At 46.9% G+C, this 20,682-nt stretch overlaps 2 protein-coding genes across 2 annotated transcripts in view; one reads left to right on the forward strand and one right to left on the reverse strand.

Moving 5' to 3' along the window:
* The first annotated feature begins 486 nt into the window (after positions 1 to 486).
* On the forward strand, positions 487 to 11,112 carry Stard5 (StAR related lipid transfer domain containing 5). The gene is made up of 6 exons (XM_051206674.1): positions 487 to 655; positions 1,253 to 1,302; positions 1,644 to 1,776; positions 5,657 to 5,774; positions 6,598 to 6,691; positions 10,112 to 11,112. Exons 1-6 carry the CDS (start codon positions 557 to 559, stop codon positions 10,257 to 10,259), a joined length of 642 nt encoding a protein of 213 aa, XP_051062631.1. The 5' UTR covers positions 487 to 556; the 3' UTR covers positions 10,260 to 11,112.
* A 2,387-nt stretch (positions 11,113 to 13,499) lies between these two features.
* Positions 13,500 to 20,682, reverse strand: part of Il16 (interleukin 16) — a 96,864-nt gene continuing 89,681 nt past the window's right edge. Inside the window, exons 16-19 of the mRNA XM_051206673.1 lie at positions 19,153 to 19,254; positions 16,654 to 16,912; positions 16,254 to 16,376; positions 13,500 to 13,954 (exon numbers count right to left, since the gene is read on the reverse strand). Coding sequence (XP_051062630.1) covers positions 13,767 to 13,954; positions 16,254 to 16,376; positions 16,654 to 16,912; positions 19,153 to 19,254 — 672 coding nt within the window. The 3' untranslated portion in view covers positions 13,500 to 13,766. The remainder of the gene's footprint in view (positions 13,955 to 16,253; positions 16,377 to 16,653; positions 16,913 to 19,152; positions 19,255 to 20,682) is intronic.

The raw sequence follows: 20,682 nt of genomic DNA on the forward strand, positions 1-20,682 counted from the left end.
GCATCTGGAACTAAATAGATCCGACATTTGTTTTAGCACTTCCCCCAACCCCTTCGAACTTCTGCCTTCCTCTACTCAACCAAGGCACCAGCTAGACAAGGTTAAAAAATGGCAATCGTGGCACTTTCAGGGGGTTCAGTCTCTACTATCAGAGGCAGACATCCCTGCGCAGGCCTGGTGAACAGTCATGGGTAAGTTTCCCTCCTGCCCACCTCCACTGCTCACTCATCCACACTATCCCCCTGGAGAGTTGTTTGCTATGAAAACTACAAGGTCTCAGTGGGTGCCAAAGCCTCAGAGCACCAACGGAAAAATCACCACTCCATACTCTAGCCTGCTCAGGCTTCCTGAGACCCGCCCAGAGATGACGCGTACTGCAGGGCTGGCCTCCACGTGGAGATCTGCTAATTTCTAGGAGGAGCAGAATTGTCTGAGAGCAAAGACCAATTCTGAGAGGGAGGCGGAGCCCAGGGGCGGGGCTCCAGGCTCCGCCCAAGGCCCGGTTTTCCGCCTAGCAGAACTGGTGCTGCACAGCTGGGACCCTCACACCGGTGCAATGGATGTGTCATGGGCCACGCAAGAGAGTGAGGCAGTGGCGGAGAAGGTGCTCCGGTACCGACGGGACGAGTCGGGCTGGAAGAAGTGCCGGGAAGTCGTGAGTGAGGAACTGGGCGGGAAAGGGATCCGGAGAGGGCTCCTGGAAGCTGAAGTCCTCCCATCTCCCAGGCTTCTCCTCTCCCTGTCATTTTCTGCACCCCAGCCCCCGGAGGTGGGTTGAAAGAGCTATTCCACTGAGGTGGCTGCTCTCTGGGACTCCTGGAGATCCCTAGCGCTTTCAATGAGAACACATTCAAGGTCACCTGACTGGTATGAGGTTAGGATTGGACCTGAAACTCCAAGTACTAAGTCTTTCTTTCCTCTGTTCATAGTACAATCCCTTCTCCCAGAGAGTGTGAGGCAAGTTTTCTTCCTTGATGCTTCTGATTTTTTTTTTTAAACAAATATTCCTAAATTGCTTAAGGAAACAAAAGTTCTTGGTGGCGTTTAAGGAGGTTGGGGAACCTCCCACAACTCCTGAAGCCAGCCAGCCAGGATCCCTCTGCTCATCACCTGCTGTGGGGGCAGCTACATCCATGACTAATCCCAGCTGTGCCAAGAATGGGTTGGGTGACCTTGGAAAACCATGTCTTGAGATCTCGTCTCCGAGACTTCCTCTAGCTCTAAAATTCTACAATTCTGTGCCTTTTGACAGAATGGAGTTTCAGTTTCCTGGAGGCCATCTGAGGAGTTTCCAGGGAATCTGTAAGTGCACACCTCTAACAAAGCTTATCACAGCCTGGACTCCCTTCCTGGTTTCTCTGGGGTTGCTTCATGAAAGATTCCAACTCACCCTGGCCCTCTGGGAATCAGTCATCTTCCAGAAAAGCATTAGCTTGTCTTCTGAATGGTTTCTAGCAAGCTGTATTCTATGAGGGCTTAGCACCTGTTGGTGCAGGCTGGAGGGGAGGTGAGCTAGCGTATTTTAGCCTCTTTTCTGTCAGCTGGCTCTAGAACTAGGACAGACATGTAATGGACTTGAGGTAAAATCCTAAAATAAGCAGGTTAAATTGATGCCTTGGGTCAAATTCCTCTCCATGTTCCAGGTACCGAGGAGAAGGGATTCTGTGTGGGACACCAGAAGAGGTGTGGAATTGCATAAAGCCAGTTGCTGGAGGTCTCCGGGAGAAGTGGGATGACAACGTGACCAGTTTTGAAATTGTCCAAAGCATCACAGATGTAAGTGTCTCTGCCTATGTTATCTTTAGTGTCTTATCCTGTTATCGAGAGTGCCTGTCCTGCTGCAAGACCCTGACCCCATGTCCTCTGAAGAGGGATCTATAACACTTATAGGCAAGAGGAGTGCCCTGCACACCATCCAGCCTTGGCCCTCTGGAAACAGTGTGACTTTGAAGACCAGAAATCCCCACCAGAGCCAGGGCACTCCTAGCTGCTGGGGCAGGCCTGGGCTCCCCCAGCACCGAGGCAGGCCTAGATTTAGACTACCAGATCTAGTTTGAAGCCTTGCCTTTTGAGAGAGCCTTTGTCCACAGGAGGAAAACTGCATGTGGTCACTTCTGGATTGCAGTGTCTGTGATAGGAATGTATGCACCCACAGCCCAGCCCAGCAGATGCCTTGCTATATGGCAGCATTGTTCTGCAACTGCCCTGTCTAGAGTGGGAGCCTCAAGTTCCCACAGGGCCATGGAGCATGAAAAGGTGGCTGGTCTGAGGAAATGAATTATTCAGTTAACAAACCTAAATGTAAATTTAAATAGCCACATGAGCAAGGGGCTGTTGCAGCAGACAGCTACAGTCTTGATGAGCCTGCCCTGGCATCATCTGTAAGTTTAAGATCTTGAAGCTCAGGAGAATAGAAAGTCACAGTGAAAATGCATGCACGAGCCACTCTGGGGAGGCTAAGCTGTGTAGTTTGGATAGCATCTTAGTGCCACTGCCTGGGACCTCTCTGGCACTGTCTGGTGCTGACATAAGCAGGTGGCATTGTGAACCCTCGGTGTTTTGCAGCTGGCCGAGCTGTGGAGCCAGGTGTCTTTATGCTGGCCTCATTTCGGTTGGGTCTGTTGTCCGTGGGAGTTTGTCAGACTTGTTTGAAGGCTGGGACAGAAATCCCTGGGAAGAAAGGTAATCTGATGTCCTTGTCAGTCAAAGATGGAATCAAAACACACAATGAGGCTGGTGCACTTCCAACCCTTCTTTCATCCCTCTGATACCAGTAAGAGGAGAGCAGATCTCAGGCACTTGCGTGCCTCTGACACTCCTTAACTCATGCTGTCCCTTACTATGAGACCAATAGGTAGCCTGGGCTGGGCATGCAATTTATCTTTAATTTGTGACAAGTGATTTTTCCTTCCTCTCTACAGTTTTTCATTTGTAATACTTAAAAAAAACTTCGTTTAGAACCACAATAAATGGATATGATTTTCTTCTTCTGGATTAAGTGTCACCAGCACAAGAAAAGAATTCAAAGAGAGAATGCAAATAACAATCCAAAACATGGTTAAAGTTTAGCAACCCTTGGTTAATGTCTTTTATATACAATGCAAATATTATAACTGAAGGACTTGCATATATGTGTGGGGGTATATGTGTATGTATGCATGTTCATGTGTGTGTTCAGTCCCAAGCAGTGTCTCCTGTAGTTATTCTCTGCTTTATAGATTGAGGCAGAATCTCTTGCTGAATCTGGAGCTTGCAGTTAGAGCCAGCTAGCTCCAGGGACTTCCTGCCTCTACCTCTCTTCTGGGATTACCACTCCCCATCCAGCTTGTATGTAGGTTCCATGGAATCTAAGTACCAGTCCTCATACTTGCAAAGCAACCACTTCACCCACTAAGCCATCCCCATAGCACTGCACATCATCTTTTGGAATTCGAAAGTGGCTCCATTTCCTGAGCATATTTGCACCTCTAGGTCTCAGGCCAGTGCTTGGTGGGAAAGCCATAGGCTGAGCAACCATATGATGGCTGACCCATCAGTGCTGTTAAGGCAGGTATTGGATGTTCTGTTCCTGGCTACATCAAAGCAGGAGCTGGCTCCCTGCTGTCATAGTGCTACTTCTCACCTTCACATCAGTTCCAGTTCTGGCTTTATCTCTCTGCTCCTCCCACAGGGGACATTTTTCTCCAGTGCTGCTTTCTAGGCACCACATGTCCCCAATACACATGCACTCACTTGTGAGGAATTCTCTTCAGTGCATGTTGTTCTTGCCTTCTTTGTCAGCTCTCCAACATGGTTGAATGGTTGGTGCTAGCGGGGCTTTCTGGCTCCTCTGGAGACCCTGGCTTGTCCATGCCTGTGCCTGTTTCCCTGTGTGGGATGGATGCTGCAGATAACACAGACACCCTCACCCTGGTGCATCCATTTCCCTGAACGGGCTGGGCCAGTGTCAGTGCCAGCAACCCCATATCCCCTGCCTGAACCCAGCCAGCCTTCTGATGCATGAGTCTGCAAACTTTTGGCTTGTGTTTCTTCTAACAGATTTTTGGAAAATTATGTCTCATCCCAACACATGTCATTATCTAACATTCAGTTCACAGCTTAATTTTCCTAAAGGGTGAAGCCTAGATTTGTGATGCATACTGTTTCTTAGTTTTGAACAAAGCAATGGCATTTAGTTCTGTCTAAATAATATTGGATTTTATTTATTACATCCCATTTTTAAAATGGCTCATACCTGTAATCCCAGCAGCCAGGAGGTGAGGCATGAAGATCATAGGGTTGGGGACAGCCAGACTACTTAGGAGCTCCAGGCTAGGCAGGGTTGCATTTCAATTCAATAAACAAAGCAAGCCACCAACAAGAAGAAGTAAATGTTTCTGAATCAGAGTATAATTATTTTCCTTGAACTGCGTTTTACGCAGCACAGCACACTGAGGGTTTTTGTTTGTTTGTTTGTTTGTTTAAGACAGGGTCTCTTTATATAGATCAGGCTGAGCTCACAGAGATCCATCTGCCTCTGCCTACCAAGTACTGAGACTACATGCTAATACAACCAGGCCCAGCATCTCACTCCGTTTTATCCCTCACGTAATGCATGTATTTCCTTGGACATCACCAAATCTTATTAGAGTTATTCATGTATATTGGAAAAAACTTTTTTAATTATGTAATTCTTTTTATCACAAGACTTAAAAAAAAGAGCTGGACTGAGAAGGTATGAGTGTAATGTATTTAGCTAAAATAATTACATTTGAAAATTTGAATGAAGAATGGCTAAACACAAAGAGAAAAAGTATTTCTCATCTCTGCATGAGATGTGTGGGAACTCTTTGTTCTCATTAATTCACGTGTCCCTGGAAATATTTGGCTTGTTGCCAGAGACACACAGCCTTCAGCAGACACTAGACACAGGAAAGAAAGCACAGGCTGCTAGGGAACATAGTAATTCTAAAAAGCAGAGAAGCCAATGAGGAGCAGGATCATGTTCCGTAGGAGAAACAGGGCTGGTAAGGGGCAAAGACCCTTTCTTTCAGGTGGCATTCATCGGTGTGATTTGGATAGCTCACAAGCACCCTAATTCTTAATAGATAATGGGTAATTGTTGTATGGATGAGACAGGAACCTGGAGTGAACTTGTGTCTATAACAAGTGACTCTGTCTTTAGTGTTCTTAAAAATAAACTCTTCTCTTGGGCTCCAGATGGAATCAGAAGCAGATGTTACACGATTACTTCTACCATGCCTGCTATAAGATAGGGAGTTTCAGAAATGAACTCGTGTTTTGGACTGTGCTTAGGGGAAACTGACATTCTGAGCCCAGTATGTGGCACCATGACCAAATATTCCAGTTGGCATTCTTGCAGATTGTAAGCACCACAAGGGATTGTATCCTGGGCAGTGAATCTAGGATGATACTAGATGGATAGGGGAGAAGAACCTCTTTGCAGACACACACCATTCTCATGTAAGTTTGTCTTTAAAACAAAACAACAACAACAACAAAAACATGGAGATGAAGTCATTTGGCCTCAGTGCACCCACTGGAAAGTGCCCAAGTGCCCTGGGCTTCTTTGGGTTCTCCTGCTTGCAGCTCCCTACACTCCTGTGTATGAGATGGATTTGTCTTCAGTAGATCTGAGCCTGCTTTGTTTCATCAGGTGCTGTGTGTAAGCAGAACATCCACACCCTCGGCTGCCATGAAGCTGATTTCTCCCAGGGACTTTGTGGACTTGGTGTTAGTGAAGAAATATGAGGATGGCACCATCAGTTCCAATGGTAAGGGACAGTGAGTATCTGCTGGCTGTCCTAGATGCAGGCTTTGTCTTTTTTTTTTTTTTTTTTTTTTTTTTTTTTGCAGTCTTTGTCTTATGCACCTCTAGATCATCCAGGACAGCTGGGTGATTAGGAACCATCAGCTAGCTCATGTGTTCCATCTTCTCCCCTTGTAGAATTGAGATTATTTTATACAAGAAGGTATGAAATGGGGAGACCAAATGCCTGAGCTTTCTAATGCCTGGGCTTTATTACATCCCAGATTTTGTCAGCACTGTTTGTATTCCTGCTGAACTCATGTCATCAACATACAGATTGCAGATAACCTCTTGTATGTCAGTGTGTGGAGTTCATAGAAGCATCCTAATCACATGATTGCTTTCTGCCCATTCGTGCCCTGTGGGAAAAGAGCCCCGAAATTCCTCTGCATTTCCTCTAGGGGAAGATGGGGGACACATCCTTACTTCGGTGGACTGAAATTTGAGAGAAGAATCTTTCTCTTCCTACCCTGAGCCTTATATTCTGGAATGTTTTTTCTTCTGAAATTCTTAAAGGGTTGGAGAAAACTGTGTGGGAGTGAATGCATGTGTTTGCATACACCTGTGCATGCTTGTTTGTGTGTGGTGGGGTGTGTGTGTGTGTGTGTGTGTGTGTGTGTGTGTGTGAACTGGATGTAGGCATAAGGAAATTGACAGGTAGCAGAGCAGAACCCTTTGCTAGCCTGCTGGACTTTGGTTGTTGGGCCTGTGCAGATGGGGGACCCTTCAGGGATGGTAGGGGTGACCCTTCTGACTGAAACTGAATCCACTGACCTCATGTCTTCTAGCTACCCACGTGGAACATCCACTGTGTCCTCCAAAGCCAGGTTTTGTGCGAGGATTTAACCATCCATGCGGGTGCTTCTGTGAACCGCTCCCAGGGTAAGAAAGTGGGTGGAGGACTTTGTCCCAGACCTAACTGCAACACCTCTGTGAACCCAGAAAACAGGCACTTTGATGGTAATCCACAAAAATAACTTCCATGTTACAACAGGCATTGTCACACACATGCACTCAGTGATGTGATGTGCCATTGTGGGTGGTTCCTGGGAAAGCTGTAAGGAGGAGTCTCTCCCGCCCCCACAGGACAGGTCAATCAAATGTCCCAGTCACACTGAGCAAATAAGGAAACTGTGGCTTAGATGAGAGATGTGTCCATGGTCAAAGGCCAGGGGTGTAGTGCAGTGCCTGAGCTCTGAATCTTCCGTATTCTGTAAGGACACCCACCAGACTAGAGTGGCTACAGGGACAAATTCCCCACCCTATGTTGTACCTAGTGACCACTTCTCCTTTACAAGAAATGGGACAGTTCCAAGATCATGTTGTGAATCAGCCCTGGAAAGGAGCTGAAGGGCCCTGAGTACACTTACAGACAACACTTACAGACACAGCCAGGATCTTGCCAGGAGCTCTGTGGGTAATGAGTTACCTGAAAGTCACAGATTTAACGAGGAGAGGGTTTGCACCTGCTGATGAGGCCCTGTGTTTCCTGCAGACAGCCAGAGGGGAAGGTGTCGGCTTCCTCATGCAGTTCCAGGAAGCAGGTCTCCATGACCAGGATATTACTAAAACCCAGACAGAGCACTCCATCAGAACACTGTGTCTGCTAAAGCTGGCTCTCCAAACATCTCTTGGAGGGCTTCTCTTAAATGTCACAAAATGTTGAGTTTGACAGCAGTAAAGCCATGCTTCAGCATGCACACATGCACACAACTTGAGTTCCAGTACTGAGGAGGCCAGACTCACTGGCTTGGGCCTAGGAAATTACTGTTGACCACTTTCCTTTCTCTCTTCCCAGCAGTCAGGCTGAGACCTGTTTTGCCTTTCTAGCTTGCCAGGAATATTGCAGCAGAGTGTCTGAGAGCAGAGCCCTTTCTCCTTGAGGCTGAATCTCAGGGCTGGTTTAGGGAATACCCAGTATGCAAGCTTTAGATCATGTAACAGTGGTGATGGCCCAGGGCCCTCAGACAGGGTGGGTAGAATGAAGAGGTTATTTAACTAGCCTAAGATTACAAACCAGCAAGTGATAAGGCCACAGCTTAAGCCCAGGCATCTGTCTTCCATAGTGACTGTTTTTTCTGTGTTTAAAAAAAAAAGACATAAGAAAAACACCTGTTCTGTAAGGCCTTAATTCTGATGGGCAGGAGAAGATAAACAAGGCACAAATGAAAGTAATTATGTTATATGTACACTAGGAAGTACTACATATTAAGTGCTGTGTAGAAAACTAAAGGATGATGAACGGACCTGGGGTAGGATGGGAGTGACCCAGGAGGTCAGCAAACACCTCCCTGATCAGAGCCTCACAGATCAGGGGCAGATGCAGGGTCCCTCTGAGTGGAAGCACATGTGTGTACAAGGGAAACTGTGGAAGGAAGCCACTGAGTTGGATCAGGGGAGAGGCCAGGAACTACAGTCATTGGGGAAGCAGGGCCAGACCCTGCCAGAGACTGTTGTCTGAGTAATGGAGTTTTAGAGAGGTCTGAGCAGCCATGCCAGGACTTCAGTGTAAGCTGCTCTGATGTGCCCAGAGTAGATGGAACTGTGAATCAAAGCACTGGGGAGTAAAGCTGTGTCCTGCCCAGGATGGAGGTGGCTAGACTCAGACCGTCTGTGATAGAGGGAAAGCTGTCTGGGAGGACAGGGGTGTGTTTGGAGGAGGCAGCATCAGAGCTGCGTTTGTGGTACACCTATGGTGCATTCAGGGAACATTCTTCGTGCTCCACATGCGTTCTGATGGGTGGACATGTCGGGACAAACTCTTGGCTCACTCTGTGAGGGCAGTCACGGTGCCCCTGGGCCTCCTTTTAGCCACTTTGGCTTATCCCATGGGTCTCTCCCTTTGTAGCTACCTCTCCTGTGATGCTGTGCTATTAAGCCCAGGGCTCTCCTGAGAGAAATGTGGTCACTAACTCAGATTTCCTACTTACCTGTTCAAGTTTCCAAAGGGAACACAGCAGAGTGATAATGAGGGGTGGCCTGAGCCCACTCCAGGAGACACAGAGGGGTGGCCTTAGCCCAGAAGAGGAGGTGTGGGGGAGACATAGAAATATGTCCCCATAATTGGTAGGAGGTGGTGAAGGAGGGAGAAGATGCAATCTGAGGGAGCTCCACCCACAGACCACCACCACCACCACCACTACAAGGGTAAAGAGTTGCCATTCTAGAGCAGTTCAGGTACTCCTACATTGCTCATCAGCTTGCACTGTCCTCTTGAGGCCTCAGTAGCTGTCTGGGAGGTAGGAAGGCCTGTAGAGTCTTCAATACCAGAAGTTCCACATCAGAAAACCTCTGAGGTGCCATGTTGTGTGGAGTTTCTGATGAGACCAAAGTTGTGGACAGCATCATTTAGATAAAATGCCACATGGTGGGGACGGGGGAAATGCCACTCTTGGTTTCTCCAAACCTGACCACTGCAGAGTTTGTGACCATGAGGAGCCTTCTAGGTTCCTGTTTGGTCATGCCCCAGTTCCTCTTTTGTGTGGAATCTGATTTTAGCTTCTGGATTAACCCTGTTGCTACTTCACCAGTAGGTGGGACCCTGCATTTGGGCTTCTGCTAACCCTTGTCAAAGTCTCCTCACATGTGTAGAAACTAGTCCTCAGTTCTCTTTAAAAAAAAAAAATCAAAATCTGAATGTAAGTTTCCATTTTCCCCCTAAAATATGATTGAAGATTTCACAAGACTCTAGTCCATATAAATTGTAGTTACCATGATGTACTATATTTTGAATTAAGATTGAACAATCTAAAAAAAAAATCTATTCAATAAACAGTAGCAAATGAATTGCATGCCAAGTAACATTTTATAAAGAAAAATCCGCTTTTCTAAATAAAAACTAAGAATGGCAGTCTTTTCCAATTTCTTTCATGTCAGACTTAATAAACATACCTGTGACAGTGTGTGCTGTGGGGTCACAAGTCATAGGCTGAAAACTCCACTGTGTGTTCATAGTAATTTGGCATGGAAAGAGTTTTAACTTTGTTGACCTGGAAAGGACCCAGAATGACCCAGAAGTCCCCAGCCATCAAAAACACAGCTGTTAATAGCCACAAGGAACATCGCACATGTCCCACCCAGGGTGTGGCACCAGTCCCCCAATGTGTTTGTAGTGGGCTAGGCAGTGAGTCCCCTAAAAATATGTCATCATCCAGAACAAGGTTGAGAAGAGCCCTGGGCACTGAGTCTGGAGCAGGAGTAGAAATGAACACGGTGCCTGGGCCACTCACTTCTGCGGTCGTGGCTCTGGCCTGGATGCTTCTATGGTACAGATCTAACCCACCACTGCTGTTTCTTTCTCAGGGAGCCTAACAAAACCAAGCTGGTCACATTCTTCCAGACAGACCTGAGTGGCTACCTCCCTCAGAGTGTGGTAGACTCCTTCTTCCCTCGCAGCATGGCTGAGTTCTACCCCAACCTTCAGAAGGCAGTGAGGAAGTTCCATCACTGACACAGTCGCCTATTGGCAAGAAATGCCCTTCAGGAGCTCCAGCTGTTGAGTCTCAAAGAACACAGAAGAGCTCCTGTGGCCTCTTGAGATGCCCTAGTGAATGGGAAGTCTCGGGGAGCAAGCCTAGGACAGCACTCCCTTTCCCCCTCACACCCCTCCTTCCTCTTGGGCTTGGTGTGGAAGGAGCTGTCCATCAGTTTGCAGTGGGACACACACCACACCACACACATACACACACACACACACACACACCTAGGCTTGGTGTGGAAGGAGCTGTCCATCAGTTTGCAGTGGGACACACACCACACCACACACACACACACACACACACACACACACACACACACACACACACCTAGGCTTGGTGTGGAAGGAGCTATCCATCAGTTTGCAGTGGTACACATGCCACACCCCACACACACACACACACACACACACACACACACACACACCTAGGCACACACCTAGGCTTGATATGGAAGGAGCTGTCCATCAGTGCAGTGGGACACACACACACACATACACACACCTGACAAGGCAGGTGTTGCTGTGGTCACCTAACACAGACATGGCTCAAGCACCCTTTGGTTCCTTGTGGTCCAGGGCCCTGTGGGTTGCTGTCAGATACCTCATCTCTCTGTTGGTCTTAGAGAATCGTTGTCTACCCTGGTCACTAAGTCCTCTGGCATCTGGAGCTCCCAGACTTCTGCACCAGACTCCTGTGTTCATTTTGTGATACAATTTTATATACAAATTCTTAACACAAGATTTTCCCTCCCTTGCAAAGATGTTAACTTGGAAAATATGTTTTAAAGCACAGAATAAGCCTTAAGGAAAAACACTTTCTACCTAATGTTTGTTGTATCTTCCATCAGAATTGTCTTTTCCTGTCTGTCCCTTCATGAGTTAATGTTCATGTCCCCATGAAACCAGTTTGAATCTGCCCCAGCCAAATTGTGTCTTTGGGAGGGAGTGGGAGTTCTTGTGTCCTGTGTGAGTGATTCTGAGTGGGGCCAGCTGCTCCCGTGTGCATGGAGGACTCTGGGTAGAAGAGCCCCCTGGCACATACCTCACTCTGTCCTCAGTCATAGGGGTGAGGCAAGAGTGCTCTGGTCCCCTGGCCCCGTCAGGCCTTGCTGCCATTAGGAAGGAAGGACAAGTAAGTCTCCAGTTCTGTGGGACTGCACCAGCCTACAGTATCTAACAATTGCCACAAAACCTGCCATTCCAGTATGCTGTCTCCTTAGCTTTTCAAATACATTTAGGTTCCTGCTTTTCATATGAAGAAAGGAGAGATCTCTGTTGTCTGACATTGTGATTGCTTAAAGACTTCAGAGACGTGGTGCCCCTCACAGTCCTGACCTCTTCTCCCCTTTAATAGCTTTTAATAATTCCTCTACTCTTCCTCTAGTTGTCCCTCACATCATTTCGGGGGTGGGGGAGATCTAGTCAAAGGGCTCCTTTGGACACACTCTGTCTGCATCTACTGGTTTTCCTGTTGTTGCACTGTTCCTGGGGTTTGCTGATCTCCTGTTGTCTCTCTTCTGGTTTTGTCTCCGTATCAAGCCTACTTGCTCTACCATTCTTTTGGAGGTGATCAACCTTGTTTTTTGAAACAGACTTTCTCATTGGACCAAAACTCACCTAATAGGCTGGGCTGGATGCCCAGCGAGTTCCAGGGAACTGTCTTTCTGCTTCCCCAGGTCTGACATTACAAGCGAATGCCACCACACCTGGTTACCTGGTTCTTTCGTTTCCATTTGTCTGTTTGCTTGTTTTGTTTTATTCGGTTTTGTTTTTCTGGCCTCTCGAGTTATCATGTTTGCAAGCCCTTTCCTGACAGTTGTCTCCCCAGCCCCATTCCTTTTATTGTTAGATCAAATTTAACTTCTAATAGATCTAAAAGGCCAATAGGAATGGTAGCCTGAATTCTTCATCTATTTGTCTGCTATAGGACAAATGCCAAGTGGGCTGGAGAAGTAAGCATGCCAGCTCCTGTACCAGGCTGTCATTTCTCAGAGTAGTTGAGACTGAGCTATGCAAGAGTCACTGAAGGGTTTTGCATGAAGAGAAGAACCCAATGAGGTCTTCTGAGTCCACTTCAGATTCTGGAGAGGCCAGCAGGTTACACTGGCAAGTTCCCATTGGCAGTGCCATGAAATAGATTGTCTCTGGTGTTTTGCCTGTGACACTTGCCAGGCTTTCCTATGTCATCCTTATTTCATGGGAACAGAGGAGTGGGGATGAGGATCTGAACTGCTGGACCAAACCTACTAAACCATACTTGCTGTGGATTATCAAGACTCATATTGAGTTGTCCTGAGCTTGGCTACCAGACATTCAAAGATGACCAAAGCAAATACTCTATTGGCCGTGTACATGCTACAAACAGGCTAGGAAGGTGTCTTCCCTAGTGTGCTGTTTTAAAGCTCCTGGGCCTGCTCATGTCTACCAGGTCACAGAAGGAATGACAATCTCTACCCTACCACATCCCAATCAGACAAGCTACCCATTGTCCTGAGGCTCAGTACCTTCCAGTACACTGGCACAGGACCGCCATCGGTGAAGTGGTGGTGATCACACAGGATGTCATTTAACATCAAGCAGAGTGTCTGACATGTGACAGATGGGACATCAGTAGTAATTTGTATTTTATAAGCATATGCACGCTGGTTCATTCTGTGAACGCATCTGTCCACACCTTAACACACTCTAATCTCCTGGTCCCACCCCTTCTAGGATCACTTCTCAACCCAACCAAACAGTCTTGGAAGTGTTTGAAAGTGTTTTTCATGACAGGCTGCATCTTACAAAAATGTTCCTGACAACATATCCCTTTTCCTTGAACCCAGGCAAACACCTGCTTGGGTTTGGGTTTTTTGTTTTTGTTTTTGTTTTGCCTGCTCTCAGTGGGAGTACAATGTAAGCAATGCCATTTAAATTGATGCAGCTCCTGCCTGGCTATGGTGTGTGCACCAGGCAGCCCGGCATCATGATATAGAAGCCTAGGCCATGAAGAGATGTTTCAGTCATCACTCAGCACCAGCAACCAGAGGCACAAGCAGTGACCCTTCCTAGGACCCCAGCCCAGCCTTGAGTTGCTATAGATGATACTTAGTGGGCTCAAAAGGAGCTCCAAGTCCTGCCTATCCTACAGATTCATAAGATAAAACTTGCTGCCATGGGATGGCTTTCACAGTACCTGGGTAATGTTCAAATCAGGACATGGGTTTCATAGAAAACTGCAATGCATCCATTTTATTTTGGCACCAGAATAGTATCACTAAGCTATCTCTATACAGTTTGCAGTTTGAATTAGCCACCTTTGTGTGACTCTGTCTTGACATTTACAGCAAACCTCTTGGTGGGCAGTGTCCAAACCTGAGCAGCAGCTACCAGTAATACACCTGGGCTTTCCCCAGCCTGGGTGAGGTGGGCAGCAGAGACCCTGAGAATCAGCAGTGACAGAGCTTCGTGCTCCACTTTGTTGTAGCATCAGCACCCTGTCTAGGAGTCCCCAGAAGACGACATCTGCTTGCTTTGGAGGCCCTTCCTTCGGATGACTACAGTGACAGGCCCATCTGGCAATGACTTGATGACATTCCAGGCTTCAAACCGAGTAAGACCTTGCACGACAGTGCCAGCGAGCTGCAAGATTTCATCTCCTGGCTGGACTGTCTCGCTCTGTTCTGTCCCTATAAAGGAGGGGAACATGACAGGTGATTCTGGGCTCCACAGACAGCAGGAAGAAGAAAAGGCACCTTTAAGAAACCAGGTCAGCTAAGTGGATCACACACCCATCCCTGAGAGCTTGTCAGTGTTTCTAAAGTGAGCCAAGGTAGCTCAGAGCTTGGACACCAGACTCGGTTCTGTTTTCAAGTGAGGAGATGGCAGGCAGCCCCAATCCAGAGCCCAGTGAGAGACTTTCACAATTTCTAGAAAAGCCCTGGGGCTCCCGGTCCTTCCTGACTCCCTTTATCTATCCTATCTCATGCTGACTCCCTTCTTCTGGTAACATCATCAGCAATGGGTGGGAAGGGGTGTGAGCTAGTGAAACATTCCTGGAGCAATCTACACAGAGATCTTGGCTAGTTTGGCTTGGCAAGAACTCTGGGTCCACACAGAAAGACATAACCCTGCATGGCACCCACTCAGTCAAAGATGCATACAGAAACCACATCTTCTTTTACTGATCATATTGAAGGGAAACCTCCCATTTATCAGACACCTTTGGCAGTAATGAATATAGAGCATAAAACAACAATGGAAATATAGTAAAGAACATTGAGCAAATACCACAGTGGGCATTGACTCACATGTTCTGTACTCATGTATCTTGGGGGTACATACCAATAGACTTCCTTTTTACAGGTGTGGAGACCAAAGATGGAGAACCTCAGGCATAACTTGAAAGTGTCTCAGTTTTAGGGTCTAGGTTTGAACTCTAACCTCCAGGTTCCACACCTGCCTGTGGCTGGAGGCTCATTCCCATGTGTGCTTATGGCCCCAAAATAGTGAAGTGCCTTGCCCAAGGTCCTGACATTGGACATGGTGAAATTGACATTAGGACCCAGGTCTCTCAACTTTGGCTCCTTCGAGAGCTGAAAGCATTTCCCCAGAGCTGCAGTTAACATGGACACTTGGAGTTAATTACCACGTATGACTCAGTCTGCCCACTGGGTTTCCATCAATGCTGCAGAACTTAAAATCAGCTAGCTATGAAGGCTCATGAGGACAGGTATTGGGGATGGGATGTTCTTTGGATTCCAGTTCTAAAAGCTCCCAGACACACACCCATATTTTCTACCTCTTCTTGTCAATAAGTAACCTCTAGACAGGTAAAAAATGGTCACCTAAAAAGTTAGAGATAGGGCTGAGGCTACACCCAGAGCCTGGCCTCTTTCTCCACATCCTGTGTTCCCTTGCCCAAGGCTTCCACCTATCGGCAAGGGGTTGCCGATAGATTTGCATGATAGCTACAAGTTGTTCATAATTTTCTCAGTAAAATCCATATCCAGCTAACCAACATGTCAGATTGTCTGGCAGCCCAGTTCATAAGGAAGAAGACATCAACTGGAAAATTAACACAAGAATCAGTGAATCCAAGACTAGAGTAAAGCTAGCCAGGCTGTGAGACAAGGCTGCCAGCCTCTGGCTTTTCTCAAAACATTGGCATCTGATGCATCAAGGATTGGTGGGTTGGTTTGAGACAGACTCAATCACCCAGGCTGACCTTTTATTCATTATGACATTAACCTCCTGAGTGCCTGGTGCGATCACAGCTGTATAACTTTTAATATTAATATTTATTTTAAGTACATTGTGTGGAAATAGTATTGGCCTTTTCTCACTGCACCTTTTGGTGATCCTCAACTCTGTGCCTCAAGCCAGAGCCTTCCTTGTCTCTTCCTGTCCTTAGTCCTGAGAAGCTGAACCAAGCCTGTTGTGAGATATTTGTTCACTGTGTGAAAGTGTGTTGCTGTGAATGGTTTAATAAAGAGCTGAATGGCCAATAGCTAGGCAGAAGGTATAGATGGTACTTCCAGACAGAGAGGGGAAGTAAAATGAGATCATTGAAGTGCGGGGGAGATGCCAGGAGACACAGAGAGAAACCAGGAAGTGCAAGATGGAAGAGAGGTTACACCACATGATAGAATGTAGATTAACATAAATGGGTTAATTTAAGTTATAAGAGATAATTAGGAACAAGACTAAGCTATAGGCCGAGCTTCATAGTTAATAATAAGTTTCTGTGTCATTATTTGGGAGCTGGCTAGCAGAACAGAGAGGACTCATTACACAAGCCCAGTGCTCGGTCATGTGAGAGGACCCAACAAAAAAGAGAAGTAAAGGCACAGCTGAGCAAGGACACAAGGTAAGAAAAGCAGAACTGAATGTATAGGGGTCAACACGTGACTCAAAGGGCGTGGGAATCCACAGTGGCCCAGAAGGGTCTCAGGAGATTTGGGTTTGGAGTGCTTGCTGCATGCCCACCTTTGAAAATCCTGTTGATGGTGAGAGGCTTGTCTCCATGAAGGGAGCCCTTTCCTCCCTCCAGGCTGAAGCCCAGCCCCGCGGAAGTCTTCTCCAGTATCACTGTGCAGACAGTGGCCTCCACTGCAGAGAAAAGCACATGGGCTTGGTCAGTGCTCTGCTCTTCTCTCAGGCCCAGCTGCCCAGAATGATGGCAGCTGTTTAATAATGCACACACATGTGGAAACACCGATTCACATCTCTGCAGCACATCAGGCAAGCTGGGAAGGTATGTTGGGGCCACACATTACCACACAGTGCCACCAACAATGGGTCTAAATGGCCAATGGCAGTCAGAATATGGCTCACATGGGGCCATTCTCCACACCAGCCCCCATCCCACTGCACTGGGAACACTTACTGGATTCTACAGAAATGTCACTGGCTGCTGAAGATGATGCTGCAGAGTCAATAGAGGAATTCAGGTCATGAGTGGCCTCCACAGCTGCTCTCCTGGTGACAATCACAGCTTGCCTTGGGTCCCGAGCTTGGCGGAGGATAGCTAGGGCATCATTGTGGGTAGCCCCTTTGAGAGATTTGCCATTGATGGAAAGAACCTCATTGCCTTTTTGAATTGTGCCTTCCTGGGAAGCTAGGCCATTTGGAAACACTCTGTGAACCTAAACAAGCAAAAGGAATCAGAACCCCCAAACTACACAAATCAGATCCCCATCTGTGCTAGCAGGGCACTCCAAGCCAGGTATCCAACCAACCCCAGAGGAGTTTAGGCCAAAGATAACTATAACATGATAAATTAAAGACCCAGGACAGATATTGGGGTTCAAGCTGAGGGCCAGATGCTTTCTGAATGCTCAGGCTTTAATAATTGACAGATAATATATCACTACAGACAACAACGGTTGACTATATCTCGGGACTGAGCAACAGATCTGGGCCAGCATTCCTTCCTTTTCTTCTCTAGTCAGGGCAGAAACCACCAACAGTGATGGCCAGAGAGACCTCAATGCTCTTCCCACACAATGCCCTTGACTGATCCTCCAGCTCCATCCACTCCCAGAGAACATCATCCTCCTTATCTATCCTGGATCACATTTCTAAGAATGGTTTCCTGACATTGAGGTGTGTTTCTAAGGACAGGATTCTAAGAAAAAAGAAATTGGATGACACCACGTTAAATGAAATCTCCTCAGATGTTCATTGTTTAAAGATGCTAGCAACCCTACAATGCCAGTTTACATCTTGCTTCTCTGAGTAACCAATGTAATAACATGGTGACTCCCCAAACACATTTCACATTTCAGGAGAGCTTATCCCTTCTGGAGATGCACTCAGGTCTCTTTTTCTACAGGAAGTACTTGAGGCACTATCCTAGACTACCTAGATACCATCAACATCATTCTTTAGCTGGTCCCTTTCCTTTTTCTGCATGATTGGCAGAAAAAAAAAAAAAAAAAGCTTATAGCCAGAAAGAAAGACTGCTTAGTGGGTAAGGTCTTTGCCACCATACCTAGAAGCCTGAGTTTGATACAATGACACACAGCCTGTATCATGAAGTCAGAGGGCCTCAGAATATCCCAGTCAGCAACTGGTGACCTGAGGCTGTGAGTGAGGACAGTAGCCCATGCTGGTCAGATCGACTAGGCCAGGATCAACTATGGGTCCACAAAGAAAGATGCCTATAGTACAGATCTCTTGCCCTCCCCATGCTATTCCAGGCTCTAGATCCTGCAAAACAGGTGGGTGGTACAAGCTCTGTAGACTTGTGTAAACACTGGTGTGTGTAGCCTGTGCATGGCAAAGTACTCACTTCCACCTGTTGGCTGGATCCCACTGAGCTCAGCCAACATTTTCATTCTGCAGGTAGACAGAAGCAGGGTAGTCCCTTCCTATGCTAGGATTTGCCTTCTATGGGATCCTTTTTACATGATATGAAAAGTCAACAGTCCTAGTCAAGTTCTTTAAAAAATGCCCTGTTGCTATAAATTGTACCTATCCAAATCCTAATGACCACCACAATCTACATTTCCAAAGGAAATTATGTGATACTCGCCAAAGTTGGCCCAAATTCATTGTGTATATAGTCACTGTGTATATGCACACACACACACACACACACACACACACACACACACACACACAGGTATGCACATTTGTGTGTTTTTGCAGCAACATATGATGTGTGCACACACATGGGGAGCCCATAGGACAACCTCAGCTGTCATACCTTAGGCATCATTTCCTTTGGTTTTTTGTTTGTTTGTTTGTTTTGGTTTTGGTTTCTTTAGACAGGGTCTCTCAGTAGCTAGGCTGGCTGACCAGCTGGGAATCTACCTGTCTTTGCTTCCCCTGCTCTGAAATTATAAATGCACCTCTATTCCCAGCTGTTCTTTAACACAAGTTCTGGGATTCAAACTGAGCTTCCCATGCTTGCAAGGCAAATGCTTTGCTGATGGAGATATCTTCCCAGTCGCCTCCATTTTTAATGCATCCTGTACATATTTTTAAAAATATAGGTATTAGGGCTTTAAATGGTGCAAACTTTCCATTCAGATGTTCTGGTGTACAACGTGTGTATGCATACACTGCATGTGTGCACATGTACTCACACACTATCTTTTGATGCTTCGTGTGTAATTAGTGTTTGTTTTGGTGCACTGGGGCCATTTAGGGTACATAGAGACCTTCTTCAGTGAAAGGCACATAATGTCAAAGAGTTAAGTCTGGATCAGATAGGAGCCTACACTGAGCCCCTTGAGAAGAATGGTCCCAATGATTTCCCTTTAAAACCCCTGTCTTTACCCTACCCTGATATTTCTCAGCACAAGACCCCTTCCAGGCAAGTCTTTTCACCCATAGCAGCCCACTCTGCCTCTGGCATTTTGATTCCTGGGCCACTCACCGTGATGATCTTGTTTTCTAGATCCGCCCCTCCTGCCAAGCTGAACCCAAGACCAGCGCCTTCTTCCTTGTGTAAGATGGTGACATGAATGCTGTCTAGTTGCTGTGGATGAAAAATGCATACATTCACAAACACTGCACTGCAGCAGCAGGAACAGTTTAATACGAGCTTTAGCACCGTGCTGGTTTGCGTTATTAAACACCAGCTGGGCCAGAACTACCACCTCCTCAGACTTCAGTTTTATCGCACAGGAATTACAGGACACTTAGGAGGTGAACCTAATGTATGTAAAACAGCAAGCCCAGACTTCTTCCTCTCTTACTCACCCATTCACACCCAACCCCCACAAGACTGGGCTGCACACAGCTAAATCAGCCAGAGATGCCTTCAGGCTGGAAGATGATGCTTTCCTATGGCATTGTAGGGACAAGGGCAGGTGGTGTGATCTGGGTCAGACTCTCAGAGGCCAGCTGCTCCTTCTTCTACCAGCATAGTAACAGTAAGAAGCCTAGATGGCATCTCACACCACCATACAAGCATGTACCAATGTGTACACGTACACAGGCATAAACAGAAACTCCCAGTCTGGAGCCAGAAAAACCTCACTGCACTACCCAAAGGCAAAGGATCCAATTCTAGCCTAGAGCTGGAACCTGGAGCTCCAGAGCCCACAAGAGCCATGGAGGTCACATACATAGGCAAGATGGACAGGCATGAGTGACAGACACAGAGAGCCAAGCACATGTAATTCTGAGGAAGGCAGACCCAGTGCTACTGGGTCAGAAATCTCAGGACTTATTTCTGGAATCTGACAACTTTAAAAGAGCAAGTAAATTTTATTTTCAAGCCTATGGCTCTTGGGTCACTTGTTTGTAAATGGCACTAGGAAATAAAAATGAGGCAAAGCAGTGCCTTGGTCGTGGGACTTGCACACCTGACTTGCAGTCTTCTGCCATCTTTTAATGGGGAGTTCCCAGGACAGAGGAGTAACCTGGGTGTAAAGGTCCCATTGACACTATGCTTGCCCACATCTTTGGGATTATTTGCAGGCTTTTTTGGGGGGAGGTCCTGTAGGTGACTGCCATGCTGTAACTAACTAACTAACTAACTAAATATATAAATAAATGTCTTCTGCTAAGACATTAGACAGGCAGCTCTGAACTTGAAGTTTCACCTCTAGCATGTTATTTGAATTGAGTCAGGCCCTGGAGATTGGTGGCTCATGCAGGCTACAAGTGATTACTGAGAACCACAGAGGAGAAATTATAGCCCAGAGGCATCTGGAATCATCATCCTCACCTGCACCCTTGACCTCAACTATGACTCTTCTAATAGAAAAGGGGAGTCCTCCCTCCCCAGTCTGCATTATCTCAGTGTAGGACAGTGTACGGACCCCAACAAGCTTCCAGAGAGTGAGGTTCATGAGCCCCCTCTGGACTGCAGGCTCTGGCTGGGCCACTTCCTCTTTACATACCTTGGCTGTGTTCAGCAACTACAGGGCATGTGGGGCTTTCCGAATGAGGTGGCTGA

Source organism: Phodopus roborovskii, unplaced genomic scaffold (assembly GCF_943737965.1).
Source record: "Phodopus roborovskii unplaced genomic scaffold, PHOROB, whole genome shotgun sequence".
NCBI lineage: Eukaryota > Metazoa > Chordata > Mammalia > Rodentia > Cricetidae > Phodopus > Phodopus roborovskii.